Genomic DNA, 14,219 nt, shown 5'->3' on the forward strand with positions numbered 1-14,219 from the left:
CAAATATAATGGAGAATTTCCCTTAACCAGGCATACAGAATAGCCCAGTAGGCAGAACAGTTTCCTGGTAGATAACAACTTGAACCCCAGCCTGTGGATAAAGACCATCAAATATGTCTGTGTCCTAGCTGTTTTCCACAAGAGGATAATGTGCAGATTGTTGTTACTTCCTCCTCCTCCTCCTCCTCCTCCACTAATAAATCTCTACCATCCATTAAGGATTTCTCTGTATGCTGGCAGACCTGCTCAGGTATCTGAGCAGACACGCTACTGTGCCAGCTGTTTCTTAAACGTGTTGACTATAGGCAGCTACAAATTCAGCATGTGGGAGTACTGAGTTGCTCTACTAATATGCCTGAATTCAATATACAGTTCTCTAAAGTAGACACTGTATAATCCTTGCAGAGTGCCTACCTTTTTTCCCTGGCAGGACGCACAAGTGAGGCTTACAAAACTGTCAGAACATGGATCTGTGATTTAGAACCACAGCATCTAAGCTTGCCATTGGTAGTAGGGATCTGAATTCACTAGTTAGGCTCTTAAGTTACTAAAACGCCTTTGAAAATGTTACCCCTTGCTTCTGACATGACTAAGAGATTTTTTTCATGTTTTCTTCCTAGCCATTAAGGAGATTCTGTTCTTTCTCCAAAACGATGCATTTTATTTACATTCAGAAACAGATGCTATTTCCATGATGGTCATCAGAAATAGCAGAAGGTCCTTTAAGTGTTGTAACCCCCTTTGTATTTATAAACAACTGTCATTCTGTGAGACCCATAAGGCCTCTTTTTCAGAAGGCAGCATGAAATGTCAGTAGTAGTAGCATAACATGGGGCTATGCATAGGATGATTCCTATGGTTTCCATCATTTTCCCTTTTCTCTGATCTTGCAGAAATTCATTTATGAGGATTTGTATCCTTGAGGGAGAAGAGAGAGGCTAGGAAAGGTGTATGAGAGGGACAAGGATGACAGTTGTGACTAGGCAAACAAATGTGTTATACACTATGTCTTACATTACACCTCACCATTAACTCTCTCTTAAATCTTTTCCTAACTTAATTCTGATTGAAGGATCATGATTTTGATGTTCTCTCTTTCCTGGCTTGGAGTTTCCTTTTAGGAGTTATTAGGCTGAATTCTAAGATGCTAGTGTCTAGGACTAGGCAATCCCAAGCAACCTACCCATACATATCCATAAACCTAAAAGAAAACCACAGTGGGTGGAGACATAGTGTGTCCCGGGTAGATCCATCAAGAATTGCGTGGATTTTTGAGACTCTACTGGTGTTGAGAGCCAGACAGCATCATGTCATAGAAGTGCAATATTTGTTTTCTTACAGAGAACAATGGGAAGTTTACTGGTCCACTATGTAACTCCCATGTTGGCCTCATTAGGACTCTTTGTCATATCCTGATGTTTACTAAGATTAAAAAAAAAAAAAAAATCTGAGGAGGAGCTTGTTTTGCTTTTAAGTAAAATAGTTTTAAAGTTCTTATAAGGAACTACTGTTCAGAAATGCCATAGAAACTCCTGAAAAACTGATATCTTCTTTTGACATTCCTTGTCAATTATTCTTATTTAAATTCCTACCCAGTTTTGAAGTTAAGATTCCAAATCATAAATCTAATACACACAGACTTGATAGTGATTAAAAAAGCAGAGCAGGAAATAATTTGTTTTGCCAAACATGGAGTTCAGGGTTCTGTTTTCTTTGCAGTGGTTATCAGCAACATCTAAAACAGAGCCGAAAAAACAACACTCTGATTGGCTTAAAGAGCTGACATTGCTGAAAAGAGAAGAAAAAAAATCAGATTCAATGTTTTGGCAAATGAAATGAATTTCAGTTCACCTATAAGAGGTTTTTAAACTTTTACTTTTAGTGTTTAGATGTGGCCAGATGGTAGCAGCAATTTTTAAGCAGATACTGAAAGACAGTGATATGATGTGTCTGACATTAGTCATCTACACCTACTTTCTGCAGATTATTCATAGATATAGATTACCCACCACAAACACCCATTGGTACTTTATCATGGCAAATGACTTCTTTAAAGATATATTAGAATTCTCACAATTTACTGAGCACCTAAATAAATATGATAGGATGTGATAAAAACATGCCAAATTCTTAGACAATGTTCCTCTCTTGTTTTGTATTCCAGACACATTGTCCTATCTAGACATCTGAATCCTGAAGTGCTTATGTGTCTGTCTTTATTGACATGGAAAGGCACAACCTCATTCACTATTCACATGCTCAGATGTTTGTTTGTGAATAATCCTGCGTTATCTAGTTAGATATTTATCTAAACCAGGAATTGATCATATCCAAACTTTAACCTACTACTTTGGTATTATGAAATGCCAATTTGTTTCAAAATGTGAATACACTCAAATAAGCAGAGTTTTTTTTAATTCTGTTTCAGATCATTCTAGATGGAACCGCAGGCAGCCCGTAGTCTGCTCATGACAGCTACCAGAGGTTACAACAGTGCAGCTGGGAGCTCATCTTCCTGAAATCTCTGAGCTGGCTCATCAGTCCCTGGAGGGAGGAAATCAGATGCATTTTACCTTGATTTTCAAGCAAAGGTTAATTTTAGGGACAGCTTAAGTTTAATACATTGGAAAAAGAATCTGAGATGCACTTTGAGGATTCCAGGCAGCGTGCTTTGCACTGAAATGAGAGTGACAGGATGGCTTCCAGTATTCAAGAAGTGTTACAAAGGCTTCAGGTTATAGAGTTAAATATATTTATAGGCGTTATTAAAGTAAGGAATTTAATACTGAATCAATGTTCATTCATCATATTGATGAATAAAATCACATAACCATGAGTGATAGTATACCTGAAGATACACTTGTTTTTTTGGTCTGTGATTTAAAAGAAGACTTTAAATTGGGTTTCACTGAAAACATTTAAAGTTGTGTGGCAGCATTCAGCATCCTGTTCATAGTACACACAAGAACTGTCAATGGCAGTTTAGCTTGAGCAAGTTCTATAGTAACCAGCCTTCATAATCATACAAGTTTTTTATTTTGAAAACATGCGGAGTTGTAGACTGGGAATCAAATTTTGTTAAAGGGCAAAGACCCAAGATCTGCTTTTACACCCTCAAGCATCAGGAGAATTAAACATATTAATAACTATAAGCCAGAAGTTCTAGGGGGCATCTGAGCCTTAAAATCTAAAAGTGTATCCGTTTGCACTCATGAACACCTTCTTTGCTATCTAATCATTCCTATGAAGAATTAGAAAAATCAATTCTCTCTAATGCCACCTGTGAGCTAACAACGTACCAGGTCTTCCATAACCCTATGCACAATACAAAGACACCATGTAATGCTCTTCGTTTTTAGGAAATGTCTGTTTTCATTCTCCTGCAACCCTGTGTTACTTTTTATATTGTTGGTTACTAAATACTGTTTTCTTGTTATCCTCAAAGATGAAAAAATGTTCTAGCATGTCTGAAGGTCTCTTAATTAAGGTAGTTGCAATGATTTCTGAACTTTAAAAGTCATACTTTAAAACTAAAACTTAGTCCTCCCATCTGAACATATATATGAAGTTGGAAGAAGTCCAGCTTTTCCCTGAATTCTCAGTGCCCTGCCAAAATTAGCATCTGGATTACGCTGAATCTTAAATAGCCTGCCAAAATTAGCGCTTGTCTGACATTGATTTAGCATCTGGATGACACCGAGCCTAAGTGGGACTGGGGTTTTGCCCGCAGGGAAAGCGAACTGTTTTACAAGAGAACATCTGTCTCAAATAGTTAAGCTGGTATACAGCATTGGGATTATGTGACTCTCCAGTCTATCGATATTCAACTAGCCATGATAACAAAAATGTACTTCCCATGACTAGCTGTACATTCTGTTCTTTCCTATCAGTCTCACTCCTGACCATAGCTATGTTTGTATCGCTGACCTCCATATTTCATTGCTGCAACTCATACTTAGGAACAAAGCTCCATGTTATAAAAACTTCCAACAGCTGTAAAACACAGCACCCCTGCGTATTTAGCAACAGGTCATGATGAGAACTTTGCCCTGGAGCTCAGCTGGTTATGCCCTGAATGCAGAGTTTGATTTCAAAGTCTGCCCTGATAATCAAAGCCCTCCATGAAATAGGGTCCAAGTGCCTAAGAGGTTGTTGTGATATCCCACAACAGCTAAATTCTACTACAGCTGTAAAATCCTTGGCAAATGAAGGAGTTAATGAGCAGGAGAGACAGAGCTTTGGCAGACACAGGACCTAAATTTTGGAATTTGCTATCAAAACATATATAGCAAGGCTTATAATCATCAGAAAATAAAAACTCTCTTTTGAGTTGCCTTTTCCCAAGATCATTACATATACATGCAAGAAAATATGTATGTATGCACACTCACTTAAAAATGAAGCTCTATCTCCTTCAAGAACTGAGGACAAAAAGAGACGCTCAACTATTTTAATTATTTTGGAGAGTTTGGATACTGTGGTAATAGAAATCATATAATTACATAGATGTGCAGACATATTTATGGTATGAATTTTTACTCCTGAGATCCTAATACAGTATTTATTCTATTTAGTCTCATTGCACTAAAATCATTGTTTTTCAATACTGAAGGTATGCTAACATGTAATATATTAAGTTGGTTTTGCTAATGTAAAGTTGCCAGAGCAATAAAACATTACTGTGCCCCCCAAATAAACCATTTTCTTATGTCTTTCAGTCTAACTAGATGTTTTATTTTGTGTCCCCGTTATAGTTTCCTACCAACAGATCCTCCCATGTGCCAGTATTTCTAGCCTGTATTCTTAAGGAAACAAGATAAACAATTGCTTACTCTGTCCCTCTATCTGTCCAAACCACGTTGAGCCCACCATTCAGTTTCAGACAAGTTTGATGAGAGACAAATATTTGACAGGAGACAGTGCAAAAATAATCTCTTACAAGTTTTATGAAAATTTGCAATTGTTGAGAGACACAACTCAGATTAAGGTGTCCTTTGAGGAAGGAGCTTCAGGGTAAGCTCACTACTTCGAGGCTTGTGTGGCTGAGAGGCATGTTCCTAGTTCTGGACCAGCTGCAACATTTGCTGGGAGGGAGGACAGAGGAAAACCATGGCAGGATGGATAGCTGGAATTATTGTGGACTGGGGAGTGCAGTACGGACGTGTGGCTCAAATCCATATGAAACTAGACATCATTAGTTTTGCTGTTCTTGGAGTACCTTGTTCTACTTTTTTTCAGTATTTTTTTCTTATTTACAGAACATACCTTCTGCATCAAAATTTCTGTCAAATCCCAGTGATTAACTTGTATATGTGAGCACGTAGGATTGGAAAGTCATAGGTATTAACAGAGGAATAATTTTCAAAAGAAGTGAAAATTAACAATTCCTAATATAAGGATCCATATACAGATATCTGACATTAAGATTATGAGTTTCTGACAACAATTATTTGGATGGGATAACCTAAACTATTTATTCTATAGTCTGGAAGTGTTAATTTCAAAAATCTTTGTATCTCTTCCTAAATCTTGTCATTTTTTTAATGTCGTGATCTTTAATGACCTCTGAATCACAGTTAGAGTTCAGTAATGTCTCCAGTGAGTGAATAAACACAGGGAAAGGCATTAGTGCATTTGCTATTACTTCCAGTGCTACTGACAGACTGTAAAAAAAAGACTGGGATGGAAATAGCATCCTCTTTTCTGTAAGAGGTGGTTTTTAGAGGACCTCACCCTGGGGCGACCTGGCAGGAAAATTTGGAATAAACACACATAGCCTATTCTATAGCAATAGTCTGTCTAAAAAGTGGAGTTCAGATTCCAGAGTCATCTTTCACAAGCATTAAATTCATTTTTAGAAAACAGTGTGTCTGTAGCTGTTTTAGCATCTTCCAATTGCTTCTGAAATGCTGAAGTCTGTTCTGTTAGTCCACTTACTTATTACTTTGCATAAAAAAAGACTGGGAAGAAAAGCAGACCAGTACATTTTTGTTAATTAAGACATATTCTAGTGAAAGTGTGGACAAGAAAGCTTGGCCTTTCTCTTTAAGTTTTATGGAAAAAAATGTCAATAATTTGCATTCATAAGGCAATAACTGCTTTTCTTATTCTTGTTCTGAAACATCCCGCTCTTCTGGGGAGTTTGTAAAGCAAATTATATGGACCAACTACATAATCGCTGCTGAGAGTACCTATATTGCAAGCAAAACGCAAGCACACACGGATAGAATCTGGCCCCAGAAATTTAATCAGAATGTAACAGCTGATTTATTAATCTACCTGGATTATGCGTTGAATGAGGGATGTGATCTCTAGGAGTTAGTCTGGAGTTTTCCTCTGAATAAGCAGAATTACCAACTGTGGTCAGTTGGGTTCACAATCTGAGGACTCAGTTGCGAAAAACGTTACCTAGATGGTCTGTTTACCCCTTCCTCTGAGAATGCAACTAACACCGATAGCGTTATCAATATAAAGATAACACTATCATTTTCAGGTATCAGTAGGAGTTAGGCACGTATTAAGAAAACCTAGAGATCACAAATGATTGGATAAGTTAATTGTATAAATGATTATTAATTAAATAACAAGAAGAAGTCATTACTCATAGACTTCAATAGGACAGTGTAACTCCTGTAGAAATGAACAGTTGTCCTAGACTGTAATTGCAGTAGAACCAATATGCAAATTCTTTTGGATGAAAAAGGCTACGGTTGAAGAATGTTTATGTAAAACTGCTGGTACAGTCTTCCACTGCCGGAGTTTTGCAGCTAGTGTAATGACTTAGGAATAATTTAGTTTCTACATAGAAATGATTCCAGTTGTATTGTTTTGTAAAATAAAAAAGATCATTTTAAGTTTACTATACAGGGTTTTTTAAAGTCCATTAGGTCATTTGATGAAGGCAGAACTAAGGCTGCTTGGTTTTCTATGGATTTATGTCTTGACCTTTACCTCACCTATTAATTCCTTGGTGTCTAAATTGGGTGTTATGCTGAAGCATTTTCCTTGCTGCAGGTGCTAGTGAGGTGTCTTTTTTCATAAGGAATTTAACAAGTTTTGAGTTCTCTGTCCCCTTGACAAATTTGGTTGCAGGCAGCCAGTGCATTAAACAGTTATTACTGTGTGAATTCACCCCTGCTTTGTATTCATATCCTAAGAATACTAGGTTTACGCTTATTTATTTAATCCCATATGATCAAATCTGTCCTTTAAGGCACTGGGTGTATTGCTCCTAAGTGATTTAAGATGTGGAATGTGTATGTGTCATCATATATTGTCACAATCTGTGAACATATTTTGAAATGACTAAGTGTATCATTTGACAGATACTTGGGTCTTATTCACATGAATCGAAGTAAAAAAGTATAGTAAGGGAGAGGCTGGGAAGTTTGTATTGAAATTTTTTTAAGTAGTATTCAGTAGCTCATCTACAAAGTAAGATGAATGTATAAGTAAGATTCCAAAACATCTGCTCTATGTGTTACAGAAAGTGTGAATCTTTTTCCAAATAGAGAATGAGGTAGCAAAAGATCTGCGTGCTACTCTTCAACTAACATGTTAGAGACTTCCTTTTGGGATCTTGAATGAATCACTTGATGCTCTGTTCCTCAGCTCTGCTTCCAGAAAATAAAGATAATGCTATCATCATATGCTGTTTTGAATTTACATTTTAAGATGTATTTCTTCATATTTTATTCTTACTAATGCTAGCATATGTGCATTAATTCAAAAGACTGTAAGATGATAATGGCATGGCCTCAGAGTAAAATACTGCTTCATATTCAAACCTGCAATAGTGGTTGAAGCTGATTTGTTTTGCAAACAAAGATCAAAACCGTTCAATATAAATAGGTAACTTGTGAAGCACAGAATCATAGAGGAGTAATTCAATTGTCAAATACCATTCAGAATAGAGCCATAAAATGTCTTACCTTTCAAAACCTCTGCTATCCTTTTGGTCTCTGTCATCTGGTATTATCTATTGCTTTGTACAATGCAAAAGTTAATGGTTATACAGCATGAGACATGTTTTGGTTAGCAAGAGAATTAGTTATGTTTAATTACTATCTGGTCTGGTTTATGGTAGTTTCCATGAAGGCTAGGCTAATCGGCAGATAGAAAACCTCCTACCTATCGGTAAACACTGGGTGGAGCTTTTGTTTTGTATTGTTATACCGCTGTAGTACGATATGGCTGAATGGCTTTAGCTAGTCTGATCTCCTGACTGTCATATTTAAAAAAGTATTGTAGAAGACTGCTGCATTGACAGGTGAAAAGCAGATTCTTCACTATCTCTCTACAGCGGCTCACATGATAACTTCCTCCAGGGAAAGAACAGGCACAAGAGAAATTAGAAAAATATGAGTAAAGGAAGCATTCAGTGCAGAAGTACTATTAAGGATAATACCTGAAAAGACAGTTATTAATGATATTTAAAACCCACCAGTATTTCCAAGTAGCTTGCTTAAAGACCAAAAGCAGCTCATGATTTATAACTCCAGCTTTTTCCCTGGGCTTGCAAAACGCACCCTAGTCCCGCTCCTATGTATGTATTCACAGTGCTGCTTCAAGGGTGTTTTTTCCAAGCCTGTTGCTTTCACCATGCTGCCTCTGCTTCCTCAGACATTGCGATAAATGTAACGTAGATCGGAACAGTTAGGTAGACGAGGTGGACTTCTCAAGCAACGGGTTTCTGATCAGATCCTCACTGGATACTTAGTCCTTTTTTAAACCCAAGACCTCTTCTTTTCCTAACTTTCCAAATCAGGTATGTTACACCGCGAGCAAGACAGCTTTGAAGTGAGGAGTCTCACTGGGGCTCGCCTCAGGATTTCAAGAGCCTGTGCAGTACCAAGTCCTGTTTTAGAGAACACAGGATGTAACCGCCTTTATTTTACAAACTGATAAAAAAGGAAGGGGCTCCATGACAGGAGGTGAGGGGGCAGAAGAGATGATCCTGCGGTGGCCCGAGGGCCGCACAGGAGAGGGAGGCCGCCGCGGGCCGAGCGAGGGCGCCCAGCCGCTCGCAGCGGCCGTTGGGCCGGGAGCGCGGCGCCTCGCGCGCCGCCCCGCCCGCATCCCGAAGTGGCAGAGAGCGTTGGGAAGGGGGAGCGGGCAGGCAAAGGAGGCGGGCGCATGCGCAGTCTCTGTTCCAGCGGCGACGGTGGGAGGGCCGGTACTCGCCGCGCGCTCTTTCCTCCCTTTGCCCTTCCCCGGGGCTGATCGGTTGGCCGGGAAGGGCGCATGCGCACGCCCCGCTTCGTCCCCCTCCCCGGCAGCGCCTCTCCCCCGCCCGGGTGGCCGCGGGGCGTGCACGCGCGCCGCGCGCGGCTCCGCCCGGGGGGGGGGGTGGGTGTGTCTCGGCGCTCTTCCGCATTGGTCGAGGGCGGCGCCTGCGCGCGGGGAAGGGGTCGGCGCGCAGTGGCGCGGGCGTGCCATGTGGGCTTAGCGCTCCCCGTGCGGGAGCAGCTTCAGTGCGGGGCGGCCGCCGCCGGGCAGCGCTGCTCCCCTCCCCCGCGGCGGCCGCAGGCTCCTGGCCTGGGGGAGAGCGAGTCCGGGCTATGTCCTCCTCTCGGGGCTTCCCCTACGGCTACTTCTGCCTCGCCAGCCTGGCGGCCGCCCGCCGTTCCCTGCTGCTATGCCAGCGGGCGGTGGGGGCTTCCTCCGTCCTCCCGGGGCTGCTGCTGCTCGGCGGCGTCCGGCGGCGCCTCTCCACCTCCCGCGGGCTGAGCCCCGCCGGCCGGTGCGCGGCGGCAGGGCGGCAGGAGGACGGCGGGCGGGCGGCGGGGGCCGGGCCGTGCGCGTCAAGGCGACGGGGCTACGGCGGGCTCGGCGCGGCGGCGGCGGCGGGCGGCGGGTTCCGGCCGGCGCGGGTGGCGGTGGTGGCCAAGACGACGCGGTACGAGTTCGAGCAGCAGCGGTACCGCTACGCCGGGCTCTCCGAGGAGGACCTCAAGCAGCTGGTGAGCGGCGGCGCAGGGCGCGGTGTCCCGGGTGCCGAGGGGGAGCGGGGCGGGCTGAAAGCCCTTGGCTCAGGAGCTGAGCTGCGGGGACGCGTCCTGGCGCCGTGAAGTTTGAGCTGATTTATCAGTGCCAGGCTCCGAAGGCTGCTCGCCGGGCGGCGGCGGCGGGGAGCCGGTCGCAGCGGAGCTCCGTGCCCTCAGGCGAGGCGGTGCGGCCCGCCCGGCCGTGAGCGAGCCGTCACCCGCCGGCGCAGCGGCTCTCCCTGGGCTCGCCTCCGGCCTGGCGACCCCGCTGCGAAGCGGCGTTTCGCCTCGGCCGTTTGGGGTGCGGGGAGTGGGGGTCCTCGGGCCGCCGTTGGCCCCGAGGCGGGGGGCGCGCGGCAGGTGCGGAGCCGTTGGCCCCGAGGCGGGGGGCGCGCGGCAGGTGCGGAGCCGTTGGCCCCGAGGCGGGGGGCGCGCGGCAGGTGCGGAGCCGTTGGCCCCGTGAGCCTGCGGCACCCGCCGCCGACGGGCACTCGGGCGCATCCCCGCCCTTCGAAGCCTGCTTTTAGGAACTAGTGAGCACCCCTTCTTGGTACGGTAGGCTGGTGTAAGCGGTACAGCTTAACCTCCCTCTTACTGTCTGTTTGTAAATTACTTGAGGGGTAGTGCAATATGTGGGATTCGTGTAGCAAGTGTGTTTTGGTTTTACTTTGCTGAAATCTCTCAAAATTTGAGAAAAGCACTATGTCTTGTAATGATCTCTAGTACTTAATAGGGTCTCATTCTCATTTCTTCTGCCTTTGCTCCATCTCCTTACCTTGCTTTCTCACTTGATTCTTCCATTTTTTTTCTAACACTTCTTCCAGCTAAACAGCTGAATCTTTCATCCACATCCTTCTGTCGTGCTAGAGCTTTCATTACTTTTTTTCTTTGGTCTTTAAGAAACATTCCATTACAAAACAGGTAGTTGCTCCATTAATTATGGCATATGAAGGAAAGCAGGTCTCTGGACTTGTTACGTACCTCCAGTAACCGCTGCGTCTTGTCTTCGTCTCTCCCAGATTCAGTGCCCCGGTGCTGTCCCTCACATGCCCCACCTCCGTCTCCTTCCCTTGCCTCCATGGAGTGTTCTCTGTCGTCTGCTACCAGCCTGGTAGGAGCCTGTACCTGCTGTGGTTATTTTCGCCACCAGCAGTCCGTGCAGAACAGATCATGAGCTCATACTACTGTCTTACCCTGAACAAAAGCATTGCTTTGGGGCTGTGTAGCCTTTGATACTCATACAGCAGGAAAATATTTTAGATCTCTATTTATTTGCTAAATTTAGATGAAACTTGCAAATGGGTTTAATTTTGGGAGGGAGAGATGATATGGTTGCATAGCCTTGCATCCTAAGGGACTAGGATAAATATGGTATTTAAAATAAGATAGCTCTTGCTTTTTACTTGCTTCTTCCTGAGTACTTCAGCTCTTAAGAAATTCCTATTGAAACACTCTTGCATGGTTTCTAAAGCTCTTTAAGTGTTCGAATTTCGTGTGACATCAACCTTAGTACTTACCAGCCTATGTTCTTACTCTCACTTACATGTTGGTTAGTGTTTTTGAGCTGGCCCCATATATTCATTCGTACAGTGGCTTTGGAAAAGCACCTTCTCATATAGCTCATCTGTAAGACTGCTGTTCTGTCTATACTTAAGTTTCCTGTGAGGAAGTGTATAGAGGATCAGACCGTCTTCAGTGTACAAGCAAAAATGAAATAGGCTGTTTGTTCACCTTTTCCTTAACTGCTTGGGTACAGGTAAGACTGGGAGAGCAAATCAGTCAGTGAGCATTAAACATCCCTACAAATGCTCTTGATTGAGTGTAGAGGTAGCTGTGATTTGACCCTTCTGACAAGAATGAACATCTTGAAGATTTGGTAACCTATGGTAACCGATAATGAAAATGTAACCATGAGTGGACATTACCTAACTGTGGTAATTATAGAAACATTTTAGAGTTTGTCCTCATGGAGCAACTTAGAGGCATAATAAGATAATTCTTCCTCTTAGGTGGTGTTATTCTAGATCAGCTGCCTTTTTTTCTGATCCAGCTTTCCCCTCAGAATGCCTCCACATGAGAAGTTACAGCAATAAAATTAACGATGTCTACAGGAAGACAAAGGCTAACTTGCCTAAGTATGTGTTTTGCAATATTAATTTAGAGTCTTGCTGTGTAGGAGGGAATACTAAGTTTTGTGCTAAAACAAACTGTAAATATTTCCCAAAATAAGATGCTCAAAATAAGGCAAGAAATGTGAGAATTAAGACAGTAAGGAGAATTCCTATTTCTTAAGTTTTTTTTAGTTGACCTGTAAAAATTTCCATATTTACACTCTGCTGTGACTCTTGTCTCAGATTTTTTCCTTGAACTCTGTGAGCTAATGACAGTCTCAGCAAATATGTTGGGTAAAGATTCAGACGCTTCTTCTAAAGAAGCTAATCTGTGTAGCACAGCATCAAAGCACTTGCCTGTATATCATCATTTTTTAAATGATATTATTTACTACACTAGCTATTTTACTAATAACTGAAGCATCTTTCTTTACGTTCTTCTGACTTCTCCTTTTGCTATCACAAAAGAAAGTGTAAGGAGGTTTTCTCTGGAAATGTGCTGTGTAATAAATTTGGAATGGAATCCAGAAGACACTGCAAATCCTTAACTTAGTGACCTGTGTTCACAATTTTGCACTTCTCTTTTGTCCAGAAAGCAAAGTTGTCAAGTTGTCAATCTTCAAGGAAAGGCAGTGGTATTCTGGGGAAATGTATTTCCCTTGTCCTTCCAAGTACTTTGAAAATAGCATGTGTGTATGTTTTTTCACATAACTTTGTAATACTATTGCTCCTCCTGTTCCCTAGGTAGCATACTTGTTAGACATGAATATCTTGCTTTGGTTGCCTTTATTTTTGGAAAAAACGGGCCTAAAAAACTTAGCATGGGGAGTAGTCCTGTGTGAAGTTGTTGGAAAAGGCTCTGGTAGTGAATCAATCTCTCACCCTCTCTATTACCAACTGAGATCGCTTCTTAGTGTGAATTTTGCAGAGCGTCCTTCTCCCTCTGTGTTGCGTTTTTTGGGAACGGGTTTGGAATGTAATGTTTTAATTCCTGAGGTTAGCTGCACTCTGTTCCCTGTGTCCTCTCTTCTCTTGTGACTTTAGAAGCTGGTCCCCAGGCTATTAGGGGACCCCAGCTATCCAAAACAAATGAGGCCAGACATTGCCATTAGATGTACAATGAGTCCCTGCTGCTGTTGCCCAGAGTGATGGTAAGTGTATGATGATGATCATGAATTGAAGCAGTCATGCATCTGGTGTGGGAGCTTAAAGTCATACGGAGTGATGATATAGAGAATAAAATGGGAATTGAGGCCTATGTGAAAGATTGTGGCTGGGGTAGCAGCAGAAAGTAAACTAGTAGTGAAAGCATGTAGGAAGAGTTTGGCTCATCTGAAGTAGTACGTTGTTATATGCTAGCCAAGAAGGTGGAGGTTGGTGGTGGGGATGGTGTTATGGGGCAGTGGCTCAAGCTGAAGTGACTCCAGAGCTCGTCCGCAGTGTTGCTGCGTAAGGGAGCCTGTGCCAGCAGCGAAGCACGTTGCTGTTGTGGTCCATCGTGGATCTTTAGGCATCCAGGCACTGGCTATCTTGAATATAGAAATTAAGTTTACAGGGCAATGCTAACGATTTAGATTTGGGAAGCCTTACAGGTTGTGGGCAGAACAGAATGTGCAAGTTTTCAGAAGATAACTCATGTGCCCGCTTGGGAGCGCTGTGCTAGATTTTACTATAGGATAAATAATGATCGTTGTGAGCTTAAGCAGATGTGCCTGATGATTTTAAAACAAGAAAGCAGACCTGAATTCAGCTACCAGTCTGTGCTTGTCTGTGTTAAGATAGAAAACACAGTAAGTCACTTACAGCAAAAATAATGCTGCATATGTGACCATGGGCTTCTAATGAGACAGAATTTTTACTCCACATTTCAGAGAAGGCTGAATAGAAATCATTGGCTCCTGTAGGGTACTCTGAGAAGCAGAATATCTCAGTATAGAAGCTGGCTATCTGACACCTCTAATAGGAAATAGAGACTCAGAGCAGCAGAGGCCCTGAGCAGCTGTATCCTAAATACTTCTGTGGCTTTTTTGACATACTAGGTGAGTTGTACTATACAAACACTATGAAGGGCTGTAAAATCAAGGCTGCAAGTTCAGAATTCATGAATTCTTTCTCTGTATAA

The 14,219-nt window shown here is 42.7% G+C and overlaps 2 protein-coding genes across 6 annotated transcripts in view; both read left to right on the forward strand.

Annotated features, from left to right (window-relative positions):
• Positions 1–4,712, forward strand: part of LOC104147788 (ran-binding protein 3-like) — a 35,810-nt gene extending 31,098 nt beyond the window's left edge. For all 3 annotated transcript variants that reach the window (XM_068925412.1, XM_009680639.2, XM_068925414.1), the window contains one exon: positions 2,429–4,712. In XM_068925412.1, coding sequence (XP_068781513.1) covers positions 2,429–2,472 — 44 coding nt within the window. In that variant the 3' untranslated portion in view covers positions 2,473–4,712. The remainder of the gene's footprint in view (positions 1–2,428) is intronic.
• Positions 4,713–9,449: 4,737 nt separating this feature from the next.
• Positions 9,450–14,219, forward strand: part of LOC138064264 (NAD kinase 2, mitochondrial-like) — a 38,759-nt gene continuing 33,989 nt past the window's right edge. Inside the window, exon 1 of one of the 3 annotated variants that reach the window (XM_068925983.1) lies at positions 9,450–9,962. In XM_068925983.1, the coding sequence (XP_068782084.1) occupies positions 9,561–9,962 (402 nt within the window). In that variant the 5' untranslated portion in view covers positions 9,450–9,560. Of the gene's footprint in view, positions 9,963–10,917; positions 11,098–14,219 lie in introns of those variants that run through there. The other 2 variants (XM_068925984.1, XM_068925986.1) reach the window with 2 other exon arrangements.

Source organism: Struthio camelus, chromosome W (assembly GCF_040807025.1).
Source record: "Struthio camelus isolate bStrCam1 chromosome W, bStrCam1.hap1, whole genome shotgun sequence".
In the NCBI taxonomy this organism is placed as follows: Eukaryota; Metazoa; Chordata; class Aves; order Struthioniformes; family Struthionidae; genus Struthio; species Struthio camelus.